This window comes from Gracilinanus agilis, chromosome 1 (genome assembly GCF_016433145.1).
Source record: "Gracilinanus agilis isolate LMUSP501 chromosome 1, AgileGrace, whole genome shotgun sequence".
Taxonomy (NCBI): Eukaryota; Metazoa; Chordata; class Mammalia; order Didelphimorphia; family Didelphidae; genus Gracilinanus; species Gracilinanus agilis.
Window position 1 is genome coordinate 686,627,357 of NC_058130.1, and position 23,856 is coordinate 686,651,212.

The following is a 23,856-nucleotide window of genomic DNA, read 5'->3' on the forward strand; positions in this document are numbered from 1 at the left end:
AGTACTCAGATGGTATCCTGAGCTCAGGCTGTGACAGCCTAGGGATGATGGAAATGAGGACCACACAGAATCAGAATGAAGGTATATTTCAATAGCAGATGCCATGCTTCTAGTTCCAGTGTCATGGAATTCACTATGAGATGATAGTGTGTCATGGCCATCACCTTTGAAGAAATAAAAGAATGACTGCTGCTATTTTTTAAATCACAAATGGTTAATTGATCCTCTTTTTGAAGTTGTTGGTTTTATTTGGTAGGAAAGGAAAAAAGTGAGTGTTGAAAGATTAATGGCATTATGACATTTAGAAGGGTGACTGAAATTAGCATTTTTAATTTGTTATATCACAGAGCAATCAACTGAAGGCTCTGTTTTAATTTATTGGTATATATCTGGGATGTAAGATTCATGAGCTACTTCCTCTGATGCTTTCCCATACTGATTTATGCTAATAATGATAGTGTAAAACACCATAATCCACTATAGCTAGATTGTCACAGGTCAAATTCTTTTAATCTTTCCAAAATCAATTAGGAAATAGTATGCCTTTTAATGCTGTCCCCTACAGACCATTTTACTGGTCACTATTAGGAGACTTGGATCTAGTTAGAACAAAGGGATACATTATTTTAGTTACTCTAGGGATAACTAGTCTCCAAACCTAACTAGTCCCCAATCTAGTTAGGAATTTAAAAAATAGCCTTGAGCAAAGTAGGCACCTAATAAATTTTTATTGAGTGACTGAATAATAACTTGCATTCATTTTCACATTATTTTATAATTTAATGGGGATAAAGATTAAAAGAACTTTCTCTGGTGAAGAGTCCCCAAGGATTTAGTAGAGTCCCAGAATGTCTATGCTTTCCATTAATTCTAGCAGCTTCTTGGCTTGACTTCATAATTTTTTTTTACTGTAGTCATATCTATGCCAGATAAGTATAAAATTGGGGTAGCATTCTTCTCAAAAAGATTTCAAGATGTCCTTGAATCTATGCTATCAAACATTTTTATCAGCGAGTTGGACAAAAGACAGGGATGTCATGATTATCAAATTTGGAGAAGATAGGAATCAAAGAGAGAGCTTATGCTTCTATATAGGACAGTGTCAGGACATAGAAGTATTTCATCAGACTAAAGTAATGAGGCAAATCTAATTAGCTGGATCTTTGGAGGAATAAAACTAAATCCCATGTCTAGGTTCAAAAAAAATTACCTCTACAAGTTCAGGATAGGGACAGTCCAAGTAGATTAAATAGTTTGCATGAAAAAGACATAGAAATTTTAGTGGACTTTAGTATCTGTGTGAATTACAGTGGGATAAATTAGCTTAAAATGCTAACTTTATGTCTTAAAAGTATATTAAGAGACAGAAACCAGTACATGAGTCTAGAGAGGTCATGATCCTTCTGTGTTCTAGCCATATCATACCTCTTCCAATGTAGGATAGCACTTTTCTTTTTTTAATAAAAGTACTAACAAATCAGAGGCAGTCAGGGGGAGGTGACTAGTTGCAAAGTTAGGCTCAATGAATAGTCATTAATGGTTCATCCCAACCTAGAAAATAGTTTCTAGAGCAATGCCTCAAGACTTATGTTTATCCCAGTGCTATTTATATTTGGGTAAAAGAATAAGTGGTACCCTTATCAAATACAGAAATAACACAAAGCAAATAGATGGCTAACATATAAGACAGTCAACACAAGATTCTGACAAGCTAGAAAAAAAAAAACAAAAAACAAAGAATGGAATCAGAAGCACTAGAGGAATATTACAGGGGCAGTTCATGACTCCATGCCAGGAAAAGCTTCCTAGGACAGTCTGGGAAGAACATGGTTCGCTTCACTGAAAGTCTTTAGGCAAAGGCTGAAATACCCTTGTGAGATATGTTGAAGGTATTCTTTCTCAGGTATGGGCTGAATATATATGAACATTGAGGCCCTTTCCAATCCAAAGAGGCTCTGAATCTGTTGACCATAATGGTAAGGGAATGAAAGAACTTAAATTTATAGATTAAAGAAACAAGGATGTTTTAAACTAGCGAAACAAGGACTTAGAGAACATAACAGTTCTCAAGTATCTGAAGGGCTCTCATTTGGAATAGTGATACAATTTGTCCTGCCTGGACTCAAAACACTAAAACAATCGAGGGAAGTTTCAATGAGGAAGATTTAGGTTTGAAGAAAAAACCTGAAACAATTTGAGGCATCTATAAATAGAAGGGACTTTTTAAAGAATTAATATATTCTTCCCTAGGTATTGAAGCTAAATGACCACATGAATGGGATTGTTGTAATGTGAGGTTTCTGTTCAGGTACAGAAGGAACTACATGTACTCTTAAGTCCCCTCAACCTCTTGAGATTGTGTAATTATATCAGATTGGGATAATATGTTTATTTAACAATGAAAAACAAAAACACATATGTAGGGTATCCCAAAAAATAAATGCAGTTTTAAGCTACTGAAGCTTACTACTAAAATTGGTTAAAGCTTATTAAAACTCTTAAAATTGAAAACTGTACCAAGACTTTTGGAGCACCTTGTATAAAGAAGTGCTTTAATAAATATGCCATCTACACAGGTACAAAGTCAGTCCCAGGTTTTTCATCAGCATAGTTAAAATTATAGAAGCTAATAATGATAACTATTATAGGACTACCAACTAATTATAGCAACTAATAATAAAATTATAGGAACTAATAACAAAAACTCCAATTTCTATGAAATTTTCAGGTTAACAGAGAACATTCTTTGCAACAACCTGGGGAGGCACATAATACAGCGGTATGTCCTTTAACATTAAAGAAAGCTGAAGCTTAGAAAGAAAAATTAATGGATTTGCCAAAAGCCATCAGAGTCAGGATTTGAATCTAAATCAATTTTCAGTTCTGTATTTAAAACCATGCCTAAGAGGAATTAAGTCATTGGCGCTCCCTCTCTGGAACCTATACCCTCATCTTCATATCCTATCCATTTTAAGTCCTACTATTCTTTCTTTACTTTTTCCCTGACCCTTTCTCTTTCTTTGAGAACTAAAATCAATCAAAATAATCGAAATGGTACTTACCATTACTCTACAAAGGGTATTAATGGAGTTACTCTTGCCACTCTATTTTTTATTGTTATTTTTATTATTTTTATTTATTTCATTAATTTAGATTATTTTTCCATAGTTACATAATTCATGTTCTTCTCCTCCTCCCACCCCCCTGATGTAGCCAACGAGCAATTCTACTGGCTTTTTTATGTGTCCTTGATCAAAACCTATTTTCATATTATTCAGATTTGCACTAGGGTGATCATTTAGAGCCTATATTCCCAGTCATATCCCCATCGACCCATGTGATAAAGCAGTTGCTTTTCTTCTGTGTTTCTACTCTCACAGTTCTTTTTCTGGATATGGGTAGCATTCTTTCTCATAAGTCCCTCAGAATTATCCTGGATCACTGCATTGCTGCTAGTAGAGAACTCCATTACATCCGATTATGCCACAGTGTATCAGTCTCTGTGTATAATATTCTACTGGTTCTGCTCCTTTTACTCTGCATCAATTCCTGGAGGATATTCCAGTTCACATGGAATTTGTCCAATTTATCATTCCTTTGAGCACAATAATATTCCATAACCAACAGATACCACAATTTGTTCAGCCATTCACCAATCAGAGGGCATCCCCACATATTCCAATTTTTTGTCACAACAAATAGTGTGGCTATAAATATTGTTGTACAAGTCATTTTCCTTATGATCACTTTGGGGTATAAACCCAGAAGTGGTATGGCTGGATCAAAGGGTAGGTAGTCTTTTAAAGATCTTTTAGAATAGTTCTAAATTGTCTCTGAGAAAGGTTGGATCAATTCACAACTCTACCAGTAATGCATTAATGTCCCAATTTTGCCACATCCCCTCCAACATTCATTACTTTCCTTTGCTATCATATTAGCCAATCTGCTAGGTGTGAGGTGGTATCTCAGAGTTATTTAGATGAGCATTTCTCTAATTATAAGACATTTAGAACACTTTTTCATGTGGTTCTTGATAGTTTTGATTTCTTTATCTGAAAATCACCTATCCATGTCCCTTGCCCATTTTTCAATTGGAGAATGGTTTGATTTTTTGTACAACTGATTTGGTTCCTTATAAATTTGGGTAATTAGACCTTTCTCAGACATTTTTGTTATAAAGATTTTTTCCCAATTTGTTGCTTCCCTTCTAATTTTGGTTGCATTGGTTTTGTTTGTACAAAACCTTTTTAATTTAATGTAATCAAAAATTATTCATTTTAAATTTTGTAATATTCTCTATTGCTTGCTTGGTCTTGAAATCCTTCCTTTCCAGTAGATCTAATAGGTAAACAATTCTATGCTCACCTAATTGATTTATATTTAAGTCATTCACCCATTCTGAATTTATCTTGGTGTAAGGATGTGAGAAGCTGATCTAAACCTAATCTCTCCCATATGGTTTTCTAATTATTCCAAGCAGGTTTTGTCAAATAGTGCCTCTTTGTCCAAAAAACTGGGATCTTTGGGTGTATCATACATTATCTTGCTGAGATCATTTACCTCAAGTCTATTCCACTGATCCTCCCTTCTGTCTCTTACCCTATTGGCTAAGATATTGTTTTGATGACCACAGCTTTATAGTACAATTTAAGATATGATACTCCTAGGCCTCCCCTCCATCACACATTTTTCATTATTTCCCTTGATATTCTTGGTCTTTTGTTCTTCCAAATGAACTTTGCTATAGTTTTTTCTAATTCAGTAAAAAATTTCCTCAGTAGTTTGATAGGTATGGCACTGAATAAGTAAATTAATTTGGGCAGGATTGTCATTTTTATTATGTTAGCTCGTTATACCCATGAGCAATTATTTTAATTTTGTGGAAAATGTTTTGTAGTCATGTTCATATAATTCCTGTGTTTCTCTTGGCAAATAGATTCCTAAATATTTTATATTATCTAGGGTGATTTTAAATGGAATTTCTCTTTCTAACTCTTGCTGCTGAGATGTATTGGAGATACATAGAAATGCTGATGATTTATATGAGTTTATTTTGTATCCTGCAACTTTGCTGAAGTTGTTGATTATTTCTACTAGCTTTTTAGTTGATTCTCTAGGATTTTTTAAGTAGACCATCATATCATCTGCAAAGAGTGATAGCTTAGTCTCCTCATTGCTGATTTTAATACCTTCAATTTCGTTTTCTTCTCTGATTGCTACTGCTAGTGTTTCTAATAAAATGTTAAATAATAGAGGTGATAATGGGCATCCTTGTTTCATGCCTGATCTTATTGGGAAGGCTTCTAATTTATCCTCATAACAGATGATGCTTGATGATGGTTTTAAATATATACTGTTTATTATTTATATATTATTTATATATGTATATAACATATATATCATATATTATTTAGGAAAACCCCTTCTATTCCTATACTTTCTAATGTTTTTCAATAGGAATGAATTTTGTATTTTATCAAAGGCTTTTTCAGCATCTCTTGAGGTAATCAAGTGATTTCTGTTGGTTTGGTTGTTGATATCATCAATTATCTGGATGGTTTTCCTAATATTAAACCATCCTTGCATTCTTGGTATAAATCCCACCTGATCATAATGAATAACCCTCATGATTACTTGCTGGAGTCTTTTTGCTAATATACCATTTAAGATTTTTGCATCTAAGTTCATTAAGGAGATTAGTCTGTAGTTTTCTCTCTTATTTTTTATGTGCCTGGCTTTGGAATCAGTACTATATTTGAGTCAAAAAAGGAATTCGGTAGAACTCCTTCTTTTATTTATTTTGTCAAATAGTTTGTATAGTATTGGGATTAGTTGTTCTTTAAATGTTTAATAGAATTCACTTGTGAAATTATCTGGCCCTTGGGATTTTTTCTTAGGGATTTCTTTGATGGCTTGCTCAATTTATTTTTCTGATATGGCATTATTTAAGTATTCCATTTCTTCTTCTGTTAATCTGTGCAATTTATATTTTCATAAATAATTATCTATATCACCTAGATTGCCATATTTATTGCCATATAATTGGGCAAAATAGTTCTTAATAATTACATTAATTTCCTCTTCATTAGAGGTGAGGTCACCATTTTCATCTTTGATACTGTTAATTTGGATTTCTTCTTTCCTATTCTTTATTAGATTAACCAACACTTTATCTATTTTGTTTTTTTTAACTACTAGCTTCTAGGCTTATTTATTAATTCAATAGTTATTTCACTTTCAATTTTATTAATTTCTTCTTTAATTTTTAGGATTTCTAATGTAGTTTTTATCTGGGAGTTTCAATTTGTTCTCTTTCTAGTTTTTTAATTTGCATGCCCAATTCATTGACCTCTGCCCTCTCTGATTTGTTAATATATTCACTCAGGGATATAAATTTTCCCCTGAGTACTGTTTGTTTTAAATTCCGGGAAGTGCCATCTGGAAGTGTCTAGCAGACTCCCTATGAACACGTGGGGGCTTTGAGACTACATTACCCATGACTCCAATGGGTCTTAGGGCGTGGGGACGTCAAAGGTCCCCACGCAGGGGGGGGCAGTTTAAATTCAGAGGAAGGCCTAGAGAAAGTCCTTTTTCTTGGTCTTCCTGAAGAGCTAGCTGGCGAGCGGGAGAGAGAATGGGCTCCGTCGGTAAATATAAAAGATAGGCACAGTCTTATATATATCTTACCAACATGGCCATGGCTTTAATTAAACTACTAATTTCTCTTATTATATCAATCTTTATCATTTTTAATCTTAACAGTACTGCTTTGACTGAATCCCATAGATCCTGATATAATGTCTCCTCTTTGTCATTCTCTTCTGTGAAATTATTATTTATATGATTTGTTCTTTAACCAACCAATTTTGGAGAATCATATTATTTAATTTCTAATTAATTTTTGATTTGCCGCTCCATGTATCCTTGCTAATAACTATTTTTATTGTATTATGATCTGAAAAGGTTGCAATTGCACTTATTATTTCTGCTTTCTTGCATTTATTTGTCATGTTTTTATGACCTATTACATGGTCAGTCTTTGTGAATGTACCGTGTGCTGCTAAAAAGATTATTTCTTTTTGTCCCTATTTATTTTTCTCTACATATCTATTAACTCTAATTTTTGTAATATCACATTCACATCCCTTACCTCTTCCTTATTTATTTTTTATTTTATTTATCTAGATCTAATAACAGAAGGTTCATGTGTCCCACTAGTATAGTTTTACTATCTATTTCCTCCTTATTCTCCAATAGTTTCTCCTTTAGAAATTTGAATGCTATATATACCATTTGGTGCATACATGTTGAGTACTGATATTTCCTTATTGTCTATATTACCTTTTATCAGGATATAATTACCTTCCCTATCTATTTTAATCAGATCTATTTTTACTTTGGCTTTGTCAGATATCATAATTGGGACTCTTGCCTTCTTTTTCTCAGTTGATGCCCAATAGATTTTGCTCTAGCCTCTTACCTTTACCTGTGTGTGTCCATTGGCTTTATGTGCATTTCTTGACTTTTGGTTTTTAATCCACTCTGCTATCTGCTTTGGTGAGTTCATCTCATTCATATTCAGAGTTATGATTACCACTGGTGTATCCATCAGTTAGATTTCCTCTCCTAGTCCTACCCTTTCATCTTTCACTATTTTCTTCTACACCAATTTTTTACTTTTAATCAGTCCCCCTAATTCCCACTCTTATTTTACCTCCCTTCCCAGTCCCTCCCTTCTTATCCCCTCTTATTTTTCTTAAGGGTCTATTAAATTCCCTCCCCTCATCTTTCCCTCCCTTTTAGTACTCTCTGCCCCACTCCCCACCTTGGTTTTTCCCTCTCAACTTCCCTCTAGGGTAAGATAGAATTTTTTAATTTATTTATTTGTTTGTTCATTTATTTTAAGCCCTTACCTTCCTTCTTAGAGTCAATACTGAGTAATGGCTCCAAGGCAGAAGAGTGGTAAGGGCTAGGCAATGGGGGTTAAGTAACTTGCCCAGGGACACACAGCTAGGAAAGTGTCTGAGGCCAGATTTGAACCTAGGACCTCCCGTCTCTAGGCCTGGTTCTCAATCCACTGAACCACCCTGCTGCCCCCGTAAGATAGAAATTGATGCCCCAATGGATCTAGTTGCTCTTCCCTCTCAAAGTTGATTCAACTGAGAGTAAGGTTTAAGTATTACCTATTAGCACTCTATTCCTCTCCTTCTTATAATAGTATTCTTCCCCTCCCCCTCACATGTACCGCTTTGTGGTATAATTTACTCTATTTTTCTTACTTCTCTTTGTTTCTCTTGGTGCCATTTTCTATTCCCACCCCTTTCTTTTTTTATATATCATCTTAAACCACTTAGTACTATTAAGTGTTAAAATTAATGGTTTGGTTCATATATGAAAATTATAAATCTTTTATTTATAAAAGAGGTGAAAGTAGAGAAATACAAAAGGTTAGAAAAAGACATTAACCTAACTAAATATTGTTCCAGTGCTTGGCTCAGGCAGGACTTCTTAACCTTCAATCAAAATTAAATTATCTCCAGAAGACAGTAAGGGGAAACCAGCTATCCACTTACTCAAGAAAATGACTGGAGCTAGGAAAGTGACTCCTGAGGCCTACTTTCTTCTTTGAGTCAACCTCCTTCTTGAAGTACAATTACAACATCATTCTGCTGTCCACAAAATTTTTTTGACACTCTTTTACCTCTAAGATAAAGTAACGAATGTGTCTGGTATTCAAAACCTTTCATAATGACTCAAGAGTACTATTCCAGGCTAGTCAGACATTAGCCTCCACACCACTTTAAGCAATAAATAAACAAAAAAACTGGGCTACTTGCCACTGAAAATTTTCATTTAATCTCAATATTGTCCCATATGTAATTTGGGAATAGTGTTTGTACCAATTTAATCTTGGGATTATTTTAAGGATTAAATAAGCACTCTGCAAACCTCAAAATGCTAATATAAATGTCAGTTATCACCAGCAGCAGCAGCATCACCATCCCCATCGGTTCTGACTTTCAAGGATTCAATGAGTTTGGGAATGTTGGAATGGATGCTTTCTCTACCAACAGATCAACACCCCTCTATAAATTAATCATTAAATCCTTGGGAGTTGTTTGAGGAAGGCAAAAGTTGAATGGTTTGCCTATGGTCACACAACTAGTAAGTAATTTTCCTGGATGAAATTGGAGGTTGGGGAGGGGAACTTTTCTTGACTCTACATCCAGTTCTCTATCCATTATGCCATGTTGCATCAAGACATATACAATCTAAAAATACACGTATCTATACATTTGAGCACCAGTACATGCACATAAAATGTATACACCATAAGCAATATGGCATAAAAGATAGCAGGCTAGCTTTGCAGTTTGGAAGACTGAGTTCAAGTCCTACCTCTGACATATACTGGATATGTGAGCATGGGCAAGTCACTTGAGCTTAGTGCCCTCAAGCAGTTTTCTAAGTCTATAAATTGTAGAAAAACTAATATGCACTAGTGGAAGGAGTTTCCATTCTGGGTCTTCTCTATGTTGATAAAAACACAGATCTGGAACAAATCTGCACATATATACTGTACAAGTTTGGCATTTGAAGCAGCTAATAACATTCCATGATATAAGCTTTGTTGATATATTTCAAGGCTAAACAAAATGTATCTTAATACAATAATCTAAATACCTGGGAAAGAGCTCAACAAAGTGTGATACATCAATGTAATGAACAATGTAGTATAATTAAGAATGATAAATGTGAGGAATAAAAAGAAAAAAGGGGGCACATGCTAAAAAATTGGAAGTAAAGATCAATAGACAACACTGAGGCATACTATATTAATATCAGAAGAAAAGATACAAAAATAGGAACAGATCAACAAAAACAATGAAAGAGGGTATAGAAGGTGAAAGTGGCAAGTGGTTAGAGCATGGGTTCTTAATTTAGAGTCTACAGACCAGTTTTGGAGTCCATGAAATTGAATATGAAAAAATATACTTTTATTTTCATTAAACTCTAACAGAAATTTAGCATTCTACAATTGTAACTTAAAAATGAAAAAAAAATTATTCTGAGAAAGGATCCATAGGTTTCCCTAGACCTGTCAAAAGAGTTCATGATATATAACACCTGTGTAAAAGAAATACATATGCTGGTATTTTTAAAGTTTGATTAGCTTGAAATAAATATTTAATTGGTTTTATAATTTTTTAAAGTTCACAATAAGTTACTTAAATTATTTTAAAATCTATAAATGTACATGCCTACCATAAGTAGACTCTCACTCATGTCTTTTCAAGAATAAAAATCTGACCTTCTGTCTTATATAAATGACTTATCTAAGACTAAAAGGTTTATTACCTCTTAGAAGTAAGACAATGCTTCATGTCCTAAAAGTTGATGTGCAAGGAAATGATCAAAGTAGTCAGGAAAATGACTCTCTGTCAGAATTGAGAGTCTTAAAGTAAGGAAAGTCAGCAGTAAGCCACACTGCACAGCTTCCTAAAAGATCAAATGCTAGAAAATACTGATTTTAGAATATCATTTCTTTTTTGCTGTCTTGCACATACACTTTCTGAATTCATGACTTCCTATACAGAATACTCTGAAATCCATTGAGCTGTTTCAGGAGATAACATAAAAGTTAAGTAAGGGCCTGTTGGTTCACTTGGTGCTTCACATAAAGGAATACAGAGGTCCAGATCACCTTCCTATGCAGAGATGACAAATCATCATCATCATCATCATCATCATCATCATCATCATCATCATCATAACTCACATTTCCCTAGAGCTTTAAGGTTCACCCCATATTTCCCTCCAAACAGTCCCATGAGGAGAGTAATGCTAATATTACTACCTCTGCTCTGCAGATGGAAAAATAGAGGCTCTCAGAGACAGGACCAAGAATAATCCAAGGTTACTGCTGCTAGTCAGTCATTTTCTATTATATCACAGCAACACAGGCTAACAACTGTCATTGTCTAATGACCTTTATAACCAAGTTATCTGCTCTTTATCTGCTCTAAAGAAGTAAATACATAACGTGCAAAAGAAATCATGGTCAAAGAAATAATATAATTCTCTAAGGCGAATCATGTTCTACATAATCTAAGGAATGAAAGTGAAGTGAATAAATTAATATCTTAGATCACAGGATCTCACAGATCAACTCTTGTAACTCCTTCTTATACTGTCCTCGATAAGTAAATTCAACATTTGTCAAGAAATTTCTATGATGAGGATTCAAGGATTCACCACTCAAGGACAAATCATCCCATTTTTCAACACTTATAATTATGAGGAACGTCTTTCCTACATAGTCAACTATGTCATAGTCAAACTCTGGAAGTTGAGAATCTCACCTTGATTGACAGGTGAAGACAGTTTGAGACATCAGAATGTTCCCAGATGCCATGAGGACAAGAGGAAAGGCAGTTGGCCAAAGGGTATAAATACCCTGTCAGCTTTCTGACAGGGGCTTTTGCTTTTTGGCTTTTGCTTTTGGCTTTGGCTTTGGCTTTTGGCTTTTGATTTTGAGAACCCTGGCCTGAAACCCTTGACTTGAAACATTGATCTGATCTTGGAGAATTGACCTGTGGGTCTGACCGTGGATCCCCTGGTTCTCTCTAAATTCCCCCTAGCTATTTAGGCATCTAAACCATCACTAGATATTTAGGTATCCCAGGCTGGGGGAGAGGGGAACCAGGAAGTGAAGAGGAGAAGAAGCAGAGGGTGGTAAGGGAGGTATATATGGCTGTAGAACTGACATGACAGGCAGTAAGAAGCTGAGAGGGATTATCGATATCTGTATCAACCAAGCAGATTGCTTACTCTGGTTTGGCTGTGCCCAAGCTGAGCCAGAGGAGGTAAAGAACAAGAGCTCCAACATTACTGAAGCAGCCTACAGTCCTGAGGGATTAGTGTCATAGCTTTTAGTGACAGGGTCTCCTATCCCCAATCAGTTCCTGATCATTCCTTTCCCTTATTAACATCATAGATAAAGATTATTAAGTACCTTCCTTGAATAGTTATTACATCACCACTCTGGGGAGGGAGCAACGCAGTCAGATGAACATTATCCAAGGCTAATAGAGCCCAATACTAATAATCAATCCAACCCCAGGTGGGACCTGAAAGGGTTACCTATCCATTGACCTTTAGGGATCCTGCCTGGGCACTGTTATCAAGAAGGGGCAGTTATTAACATCCAGGTGAGTGGCAGGGCTCGGGTGTCCTTGCACCAGCCATCAAGGGAATCAAAGCACAGCTGCCCAGATGAATAACAACTAGGATAACTAGTAGTAATAAAGATACCTTCTTTATTTTTATAACAACTATATATGCTATTATAATTTCTACCCATAAATCCCACATCTTCCTTTTGAGGTCAAGTAAAACAAACTAATTCTCATCTATAAGATAATCCATTATAAATTTCAAAAAGGATAACAGTACATTCTCTTGCACCTTGTTTCTCCTTCTATCCCTAATTCTTCCTGCCAGTCCTTGTATGCTATAATTTCCAGTCACTTCTTTTGGACACACTCAGACTTGTTAATGCCCATTTCTAAAATGGAGCTTTCAGAATTGGACATGGTATTCTACATGTGGTCTGATCACAGCAGAATTCAGTGGGACTCTCACTTTCCACTCATAATCTGCATCTCACTGGAGGAAATGAAGCTTATAATAGGAATCTCAAATAGCTGAATCTAAAAATGAGCAAAGGGATAAAATCTACTATGTAGGAAAATATTAGTAATTCTGATCCTTAAATAAAACGTACAGATGTCCAAAGCAAAAGAAACAAAATCCTCATACTCTGAATAGATAAATTTTTTAAGCTTTCCTCTCAAAGCTTTTACTCAAGTAATCAATCATCCTTGAGAACTGTCATCATTCTCTGTGGAAGAAGGTAATCTGAACTGCCACAAAGATCTCCTATAAAATCGTAACCCTTACCTCTTCACTCTCTCATTAAGTAGCATTGATCAAAAACCATGTTTCATTTCTGCTTTAACAATGTTTTATGGTAACAATAACACATGTTTATGCAGCGTTCCACAGTACGAAGTTCTTTCCTCACAAAACCTCTCTGAAGCAAGAAGTAAAGTAGTTCAAGTATTACTGGCTTCATTTTACAAAAGAAGAAATTAAAGCTCAGAGAGCTACAAAGGTCCAAAGTCACCCAACTAATATATGGTAGGGCAGAAATTTGACTTGAGGTCGCTAAACTAAAATCCTAGTTCTTACTTGACCATTTATGTTCATAATTTTCATTTTTAATATTTAACAGCATATGCCTTTGATGAAAATAATGCTAAAGCTAAAAAAAAAAATCATCACTCATCCCCCAAGAAAAGGCATCTTAATATTCTTGGTGTCATCGACTCTGGAAATCTAGGAAAGCCTATGGGCTTTCAGAATATTTCAGAATAATGATTTTAATGGATAAAATAAAACACAGAGGATTATAAAGGAAACCAATTATAATGAGATAGTTATCAAAATATTAGCCCCAGGTTAAAAACTCATACAATGATGGAAGAATAATCCAAGATATAAAGTGCTAACAAGGAAAAGAAAAGAATCATAATGCCACTTTTTTCTTAGATTAGTTTAGAAAACATCATTCATTCCTCACCATCTTAAAAAGATAGAAAGATTCTAAGATAGTGAAGTCAGGGATTAAAAAGGAAGATAAAGGCTATCAGCTGAGAATGTCAAAGGAGAATGACTGGCTATAATGGAAAAAACCAAACAAAGGTTAATTCATGGAGTAAGGACCTGAGCTCCCTTTCTCTCAATCCTGTCTCAGTTTCTTCCCTCATTTTCTCTTCCCCACTTTCTCCCTCCATATCTAAATCAGCTTCTCTGTATTACTCTCTAAAACTCTTCTTCACTCTCTCCTTTCCTCTTCATCTTTCCTTCCTTCTCTCATTCAATCTTTTTTTCTGTCCCCTCTCTCCAACTTAAGCCCTTAGTAAATGCACTAGAATAAAAAAAAGTGATGAGCTGAAAAATAACAAAGCTATAAAACATAACTGATAATCAAGGTTCCCTTTCTTTTAGTTACTTCCCATTTTTCCTGTATATTGTTTGTATGTACATATTTATTTGCTTATTGTCTCTTAGATTGTGAGCTTCTTAAGGGATAATTTTTTTTAGTTTTAGCATTATTTTCATTAAAGGAATATAACAAATATCAAAACTATAAACATAAATGTTCTAGTAAGAACTAGAATTTTAATGCCTAGCATACTGCCTGGTATGTACATAATAAGTATTTAGTAAATGTTTACTAATTGATATAAGCAAGGTCCATTTTTCATAAATAATATCCTATGAATATATAGCTGTTTTAGTGCTAGTCCTCTACAAAAGAAGCTAGGCAGATACTCAAATTATACACTCTCTCAAGAACCTATACTAAACTAACACAGCCTTTGAGAAATGAGTCACTTCCATAACACAGTAAGACACTGGATGAGGAAATATTGTAATACAGCAACATATTTATATGTTTTATGGGGTAGGTATACAAAAAATATCAATACATTTAGGAACTCTTAAAACCACCACATATTAACAACAGAATGCATGACTCTTGCTCAAGATCTAACTAGTATGATCTTTAATAGGTTACAGAGCACATATATAAATATTATCTATATGTGCATATATACACAATACACACAGAAATATAAAATATATGCATATAGCCTACTTCTCTAATATAAAGTATATAGCTATACGAAAATAACTTAAAGGAACAATAGGTGTGATTCTCCCAACACAATAAGACACAATATTTCAGTCTTCCCCACAGAAGGAGTAACTGCAAATTAAGAATTAGAAGAGGCTAATGATTTATGTGCAATTAATATCTCAGTTTCTGCTTACAGTTATTTTTGGCCTGTGGCTACTGTTATTATTGAAGAGCTTAGTACTATTCCCAATTCTACCTCATACACTCACATACTTGACTTCTCATTTCTCATTGTTCTATATGTCACCATTATCATTAACAATATATTTGAAACGACCATTGATATGAGGCATAGGGCCAGCTTCTACACCATATAAATTCACTGGATACAATCCCTAAGATGTTTAACAGTTTAAAATGATCAATAATAATGCAGACATTGAGATTATGTAACAAACAAATTAACAGGATAAATATAAATAGATACACTAAGTGATAGAATCTGTTGTTATTATTGTTGGGGTTTAACAGACTATCAGTGGAACAGATTTTTTTAAAATATACCATACTGAAAAGATTATGTGTCTAAAATAGAAGGTTAAAAACAGATATAATTTCAATTCCAGGTGCTGCTGTAATAACAGAAGAAACCTGATCTAATGTATAAATAAAAAAATGAAAAGTATCTAAAATTCAATTTGAAAAAGAAACTTGGTGAAAAGTGAGCAGTAATTCCACTTTAAGAGTCCATTCGGATTTGCTGCTCCTTACCTTGAAGGAGGCATGCTGTTCCATGTGGCGTAGGAGCTGTGGCTTCTGAGCAGCTGTGTAGTCACACACTGTACATTTAAACTGCTTGCCTGCAAAGAAAATATCAGGTGAGGTGAGATGGAGCTCATGTTCAGGCTGTGCCAATAGGACCAGCAAAGCTAAGCACAATGGTGTCCTGCTCAGGGAAAGGAGAAACATTTTAGTTGTAGGGGGTCGATTGGCATAAAAAGCATCAAGGAGCCTTACATGGACTGAAAGAAGGAAAGGACCTTATAAATCATCTACAACATTGTAAACTAAACAAGACTTAATGGTTACAATACTTACTTATAGGCATACAGTGATCCCTCACCTATTACCTAGCCCTTACTGCTCTTCTGCCTTGGAACCAATACACAATATTGATTCTAAGACAGAAGTTATGGTTTTAAAAAAAGAATAAGAGGAAAATGGCAGCTTAGACAGAACAAATCTTAAGACCTCTGCACCCTTTCCACACTGAAATAAAAAACAAGACACTTCAAAAAGAAAGAACACCAAATATAACAATAGGACAGAGCACGGGGATCCTACTGCTGGACAGCTCAAGAGATAACAAGAAAAAGGCTTGAATTCTTGAACTGGTGGGTCTGAGAGTTTGTAAGGGAAACCCCAGGACCCCTCCCACATGGGCTATGTGGAGTCTCCAGCAGGCCCTGAAATCTCCAGATGGGCAAACACACCAGCCTGGAGAAGGGCCTTGCTGGAGCCAGATTCAAGGAGTTGAACACATATGGCAGGGAGGTGTCCAGAGGAGAAAGCCAGAGAAACACAGCAAAAACTGTAGGAAGATGGTGGCTTAGATGGAGCAAAACTTCATGCCTATGTGCCTTACCACATGGAGATAGAGAACAGGGCACTTCGAGAGGAAAGAAGGCCAAGTCTAGCAGCAGGACAGAACTGAGGTGACCCTACTGCTAGATAGCTCAGCAAAGGCACTCCATCTTTCCCCTCCTTTTTCTCTCAAGGTTTTGGCCTGAGGGCACATTGGGAACTAAAGTTTAACCCAGTCCAGGTTTAATCCCATCAACTGGACAGACAAGAAGTCTTCAGAGGTGAGGGAAATTCCAACACCCCTCCCCCATAGACTGCAGAGAAAGTAACTACAAACCCCCATTGCCAGCTGGGGGAAGCTCTTTCATCAAAGCGCATTAAATCCATCTGCTTAACCTAGCAGAACAGAAAAGGAAAAAATATAAGTAAACAACAGAAAAAGAGAAAAGAAATTACAATTGACAGCTTCTTTCCAGGAAGCAAAAAAAGAACAAATGAAATAGAAGATCAGGAAGCTCCAAAGAATTGGACACAGGCTTTGAAAGATCTCAAAATTCAATTAAATCAAGAATTTCAGGAACTGAAAAAACAATAAAGAGAAGCTGAAGACAATTTGAAAAATGAAATACATGAACTGAAACAAGAAAATAAGGTCTTAAAAGCCAAAATTGGCCACCTTGAAAACAAAGCAAAGAAGGCAAAAGATGATTTACAAAGAAAATTTGACCAGAAGGAGAAGGATGACCAAAAAGCCAGGGAGGAAATTCAGTCTTTAAAAAATAGTACTCAACAGCTAGGAACAAATGACTTCACAAGGCAGCAAGAATATATAAAACAAAACCAAAAAAATGAAAAATTTGAGGAGACTATGAAACACCTCATGGACACAATCAAATATCAGGAAAACAGACCTCAAAGACACAATTTAAGAAATATTGGTCTAATGGAAGATCATGACAAAAGGAAAAGCCTAGACATCATCCTATAGGAAATTACCCAAGAACACTGCCCTGACATTATCAAACAAGAGGAAAAAGTCGAAATTGAAAGAATCCACAGATCACCTCCTACATTTAATCCACAACTGACAACTTCCAGGAATATTATAGGCAAATTCAAAAACTACCAGACCAAGGAAAAAATATTACAAGCTGCTAATAAGAAGTCATTCAGATACCCAGCAACCACAATTAGGATAACACGTGATCTGGCTGCATCTACATTGAAGGAATGGAAGGCATGGAATATAATATTCGGTAAAGCAAGAGAACTGGGTCTACAAACAAGAATCAACTACTCAGCAAAACTGACTATATTTTTTGAGGGGGAAGTATGGTCATTCAATAAAGTTGAAGACTTCGAGGCATTCATAAATAAAAAATAAGACTTAAACAGATAGTTTGCTGCCCAAACGCAGAACTCAAGAGAATCACTATAAGATAATGAAAGGAGCAGAAGAAAAAAAAACAAAAACAAAACAAAAACAACCTTTTCTTTAAGGGACCCAATAAGTTCAACTGATTTATATCACTAGGAGAAAAGAAGATATTGGAAAATATTAAAAATTGTTATTATCAACAGGGTAACTAGAAAAAGTTTGCTTAAAGGAAACAGTGACAAACTGTATAGGATGAAATGTCAAGATACATACAAATATATGTATAAATATATATATAAAAATAGAGGGGGGAAAGGAGATAATATTAATAGAAATGGTAAAATAGACAAAGTGGAGTAAATTTATATTTCATAAAGAAGCGCATGGGGCAAACAGGGGAGAATATGAATACACTGGAAGGCTTAAGAGGTTGGAGAGAGGAAACACTTAATTGTTAAGTGCATTTAAATTAACTTAAAGTGGGAAGAACAATCAGATCCATTGGGGCAGAGCATTGATTCACGCTCTATAGAGAAATAGAAGGGTAACAAAAGGACTGATGGGGAGGTAAGCAATACTAGGGAGGGAGAGGGCAGGGGGGTAGCTTAAAAAGAGCACAAAGAAAAATAAGTGGGGAATAAGAAGGGAGGGGGAAGAATGGGAAGTACAATAAGGGAGGGGATTAAGGGAACTGATTAAACACAAAACACTGGTATAGAAAGAAATAGTGAAAGAAGAAAGGGCAGGACAAAGAGAGTGAATCAAAATGTCTGGAAATACACAGTTGATAATTATAACTCTGAATGTGAATGGGATGAACTCGCCCATGAAACTGAAGCAAATAGCAGAGTGGATTAGAAACCAAAATCCTACTATGTGTGGTCTACAAGAAACACACATGAGACAGGCAGACAGACAGACATATGAGTAAAAATAAAGGGTTGGAGCAAAATCTATTGGGCTTCAACTGAGAAAAAGAAGGCAGGAATTGAAATAATGATTTCTGACAAAGCCAAATTCAAAATGGATCTGATTAAAAGAGATAGGGAAGGTAATTACATACTGATAAAATGCAATATAAACAATGAAGAAATATCAGTACTCAACAGGTATGCACCAAATGGTATCACATCCAAATTTCTAAAGGAGAAACTGGCAGAGTTCAAGGAGAAAATAGATAATAAAATCATACTAGCAGGAGACATAAGCCTTCCCCTATCAGATCTAGATAAATCAAACCAAAAAAATAAATAAGAGATAAGAGACGTAAATGATTTCCTAGAAAAATTAGAGTTAATAGATATATGGAAAAAAATAAATAGGGACAAAAAGGAATAGACCTTCTTTTCAGCAGCACATGGAACATTCACAAAGATTGATCATGTACTAGGGCATAGAAATATGGCAAACAAATGCAAAAAAGAAGAATTAATAAATGCAACCCTATCAGATCATAATGCAATAAAAATAGTTATTAGCAGTGATACATGGAGAGGCAAACCAAAAACTAACTGGAAATTAAACAATATGATTCTCCAAAATAATCTAAAGAACAAATAATAGAAACAATAATTTCACTGAAGAGAATTACAATGATGAGACTTCTTACCAAAATCTATGGGACCCAACCAAAGCAGTTCTAGGAGGAAAAGTTATATCATTGAGTGCATATATTAACAAATTCAGGAGAGCTGAGATTAATGAACTGGGCATTCAACTTAAAAAACTAGAAACTGAACAAATTAAAAATCCCTAGTTAAAAACTAAATTAGAGATTTTAAAAATAAAAGGAGAAATTACTAAAATTGAAAGTAAAAGAACTATTGAATTAATAAATAAGACTAGAAGCTTGTACTTAAAAAAATTGACAAAGTACTGGTTAATCTAATTTAAAAAAGGAAAAAAGAAAACAAAATCATCAGTATCAAAGATGAAAAGGGGGAATGAAAAGGAAATCAAAGCAATCATTAAAAACTATTTTGCCCAATTATATGACGATAAGTATAGCAATCTAGGTGAGATAGATCAATATTTACAAAATTATAAATTGCCTAGATTAACAGTAGAAGAAATGAAATACTTAAATAATCCTATATGAGAAAAAGAAATTGAACAAGTCATCAAAGAACTCCCTAAGAAAAAATCCCAGGACTAGATGGATTCAAAAGTAAATTCTATCAAACTTTCAAAGAAAAACTAATTCCAATACTATACAAATTATTTGACATAATGAGCAAAGAAGGAGTCCTACCAAACTCCTTATATGATACAAATATGGTACTGATCTCAAAGCCAGGTAGATCAAAAACAGAGAAAGAAAACTAGAGACCAATCTCCTTAATAAACATAGATGTAAAAATCTTAAACAGAATACTAGCAAAAAGACTGCAGCAAGTGATCATAAGGGTTATTCATTATGATCAGGTGGGATTTATACCAGGAATGCAAGGATGGTTTAACATAAGGAAAACCATTCACATAATTGACCATATCAACAAGCAAAGCAACAAAAATCACGTGATTATCTCAATAGATGCTGAAAAAGCCTTTCACATAATACAACATCCATTTATATTGAAAACACTAGAAAGTATAGGAATAGAAGTACCTTTCCTAAAAATAATAAACAGTATATATCTAAAACCATCAACAAGCATCATATGCAATGGGGATAAATTAGAAGCCTTCCAAATAAGATCAGGAGTAAAACAAGGATGCTCACAATCACCTCTATTATTTAACATTGTACTAGAAAGACTAGCAGTAGCAATTAGAGAAGAAAAAGAAATTGAAGGTATTAAAATAGGCAATGAGGAGACCAAGCTATCACTCTTTGCAGATGATATGATGGTCTACTTAATAAATCCTAGAGAATCAACTAAGAAGCTTGTAGAAATAATCAACAACTTTAGCAAAGTGGCAGGATACAAAATAAATGAACATAAATCATCAGCATTTCTATATATTTCCAATACATTAGAGCAGCAAGAGGTAGAAAGAGAAACACCATTTAAAATCACCCTAGACAATATAAAATACTTAGGCATCTATGTACCAAAACAAACACAGGAATTATATGGAAACAACTGCAAAACACTTTCCAAACAATTAAAACTAGATCTAAAGAATTGGAAAAATATTGATTGCTCATGGGTAGGACGAACTAACATCATAAAAATGACCATTCTACGCAAATTAATTTACCTATTTAGTGCCATACCTATCAAACTACCAAAAAACTTTTTTACTGAATTAGGAAAAACTATAACAAAGTTCATCTGAAATAACAAAAGATCAAGAATATCAAGGGAAATAATGAAAAAAAATGTGAAGGAAGGGGACCTAGCAGTACCAGATATTAAACTGTACTATAAAGCAGCAGTCATCAAAACTATATGATACTGGCTAAGAGACAGAAGGGAGGATCAGTGGAATAGACTTAGGGTCAGTGACATCAGCAAGACAGTGTATGATAAGCCCAAAGATCCCAACTTTTGGGACAAACATCCACTCTTTGACAAAAACTGCTGGGAAATTTGGAAAACAATATGGGAGAGATTAGGTTTAGATCAACATCTCACACCCTACACCAAGATAAATTCAGAATGGGTGAATGACTTGAATATAAAAAGAGGGAAACTATAAATAAGTTAAGTGAACATAGAATAGTTTACCTGTCAGATCTCTGGGAAAGGAAAGATTTTAAAACCAAGCAAGAGCTAGAGAAAATTACAAAATGTAAAATAAATGATTTTGATTATATCAAACTAAAAAGCTTTTGTAAAAACAAAAACAATGTAGCCAAAATCAAAAGGGAAACAACAAAATGGGAAAAAAACCTTATAACAAAAAACTCTGGTTCCGGGTTAAGATGGCGGCAGAGTAAGAAGCAGCTCTTAATCTCTCCTGACCAAAACACACAAAACTCCTCAAGGTGACATAAAAACAAGTCCAGACAAATGGAGGAACCCCACAACAGGACACAGCGTGGAAGGTACGTGGAATCGGGACATCTCCATGCTATAAAGGGGTGAAACAGCTCTCACTAAATTGCGGACTGAGCAACCACCCCACCCCCACCCCCTCCACACAAAACACCTATAGCGCCGAAGCCAGCTAAAAAGAAATAGAGCAAGTTTGGGGCACCCATCGAGTCATTGGCAGCTCCGGGGCCTGTTCCTGAGAGTAGCAAGATCTAGGACCCCAAAAAGCTAACGAACGCACACAAAATTTGAGCGTGGGAGCAGGGCACCGAGAGCGGACGCAGGACGCAGAGCGCGGACTCAGAGTGCAGGCACGGGCAGAGGCGTGGGTGGAGGCAGACACAGCCACAAGCTAAAGCTCTGAAACCCTGAGTGGGGAACCAGTGCAGACGGGTATACGACTGGGGAAGCAGCACCCTGAGACTTGTAAAGAAACCTCCGGCAGATGATCAAGCAAGGGGGTCCACCAGGGGGCTTGACCGCAGACAGACCCTGAGCGCGAGGATAAACCTGAGAAGCTACTGGGCTAACGATGGCTACCCAGTCTCAGGAAGTTCAGAAGAGAAAGATTAACAACAAGAAAAAGAAGTCTCGACAACTTTTACACAGAGAAAATCCAGACAACCAAGCAAACAGAGGAGGAGAACAAAGAAGCATCTGGACCCTCCTCAAATAAGGAAAACTCCTCACAAGCTATGGAAGAGTTCAAAACTGAGATTTTGAGGAAAATGGAAGAGATCTGGCAAGAAAATAACTGTTTAAAAGGTAGAATCTTGCAATTGGAAAGTGAGGCTCAGAAACCAAATGAACTGATAAGCAAATTGAACACCAGAAATGACCAGATTGAAAAGGAATACCAGAAGATTATGGCCGAAAACCAGAAGATTATAGCCAAAAATCAAAAGATCATAGCCAAAAACCGAAAGATTATAGCCGAAAATCAATCCCTAAAGGCTAGAATTGAGCAAGTAGAAGCTAATGATCTCTCAAGACAACAAGAACAAATAAAACAAAGTCAAAAGACTGAAAAAATAGAAGGAAACATGAACTATCTCAATGAGAGAGTGACAGACCAAGAAAACCAGTCTAGAAGAGACAATTTGAGAATAATTGGTCTTCCTGAAAAACCAGAAATTAATAGAAACCTGGACTCCATACTAACAGAAATAATTCAGTAAAATTGCCCTGAAGTCCTACAACAAAAGGGCAATATAGACATTGAAAGGATTCATAGAACACCTGTGACATTGGATCAAGAAAAGAAAACACCCAGAAATATAACTGCCAAATTGAAGTTTCCAAGCAAAAGAAAAAATCTTACAAGAAGCCAGAAAGAAACAATTCAAATATCAAGGAGTACCAATCAGGATCACACAGGATCTGGCAGCCTCCACGCTAAAAGATCGCAAGGCTTGGAATATGATATTCAGAAAGGCAAGAGAGCTGGGCCTGCAACCACGGATCAACAACCCATCAAAATTGACTATATATTTCAAGGGGAAAGTATGGGCATTCAACAAAATTGAAGAATTCCAGGCATTTGCACAGAAAAGACCAGGGCTAAATGGAAAGTTTGATATCTAACCACAGAAATCAAGAGAAACATGAAAAGGTAAATAAGATACAGAGGGGAAAGAAAGAAAACTTATAATTTTTAAATTTGCCTTTTTAAGGGCCTCAGTGAGATCTAATTATCTGTATTCCTATGTAGAGAAACGTTATGTATAATTCTCTGTAGTGAACTCTATTCACTATTATAATATTCACTATTATAGTAATCAGAAGAATAATTCACAAGGTGAGAGTAGAACACTAAATAGTCTAAGATGACATGGGGGATGGGAAAGAGGGGGTGAATAGCAGGGGACACCAAGAGAAACTTGAGTGAATAAGAAAATAGGATATTCTATTACACACAAAGAGGGCATGGGAGGGAGAGGGGACAAATACTATTATAAGAAGAAGAGGAAGAGAACATTAAGAGGTAATAATCAAATCTTACTCTTAGTGTAATCAACCCGGAGAGGGAAGAGTAGCTATACTATCCATTGGGACATAAAACTCTTATCTAACCCTTCTGAGAAAGTTAGAAGGGATAAACCAAGGGGAGCAGGGGAGTGGGGAGGTCAAAAAAGGGAGGGGAGAAGAGGGAGGGAATTCATAAGGCCTTTAAAAACAAAAAGAGGGGGGAAAATAAGGGA

The 23,856-nt window shown here is 35.3% G+C and overlaps 1 protein-coding gene across 1 annotated transcript in view; it reads right to left on the reverse strand.

Moving 5' to 3' along the window:
• Positions 1-23,856, reverse strand: part of ZFAT (zinc finger and AT-hook domain containing) — a 315,315-nt gene that overhangs the window by 92,574 nt on the left and 198,885 nt on the right. Inside the window, exon 11 of the mRNA XM_044669247.1 lies at positions 15,482-15,570. Within this exon, the coding sequence (XP_044525182.1) occupies positions 15,482-15,570 (89 nt within the window). The remainder of the gene's footprint in view (positions 1-15,481; positions 15,571-23,856) is intronic.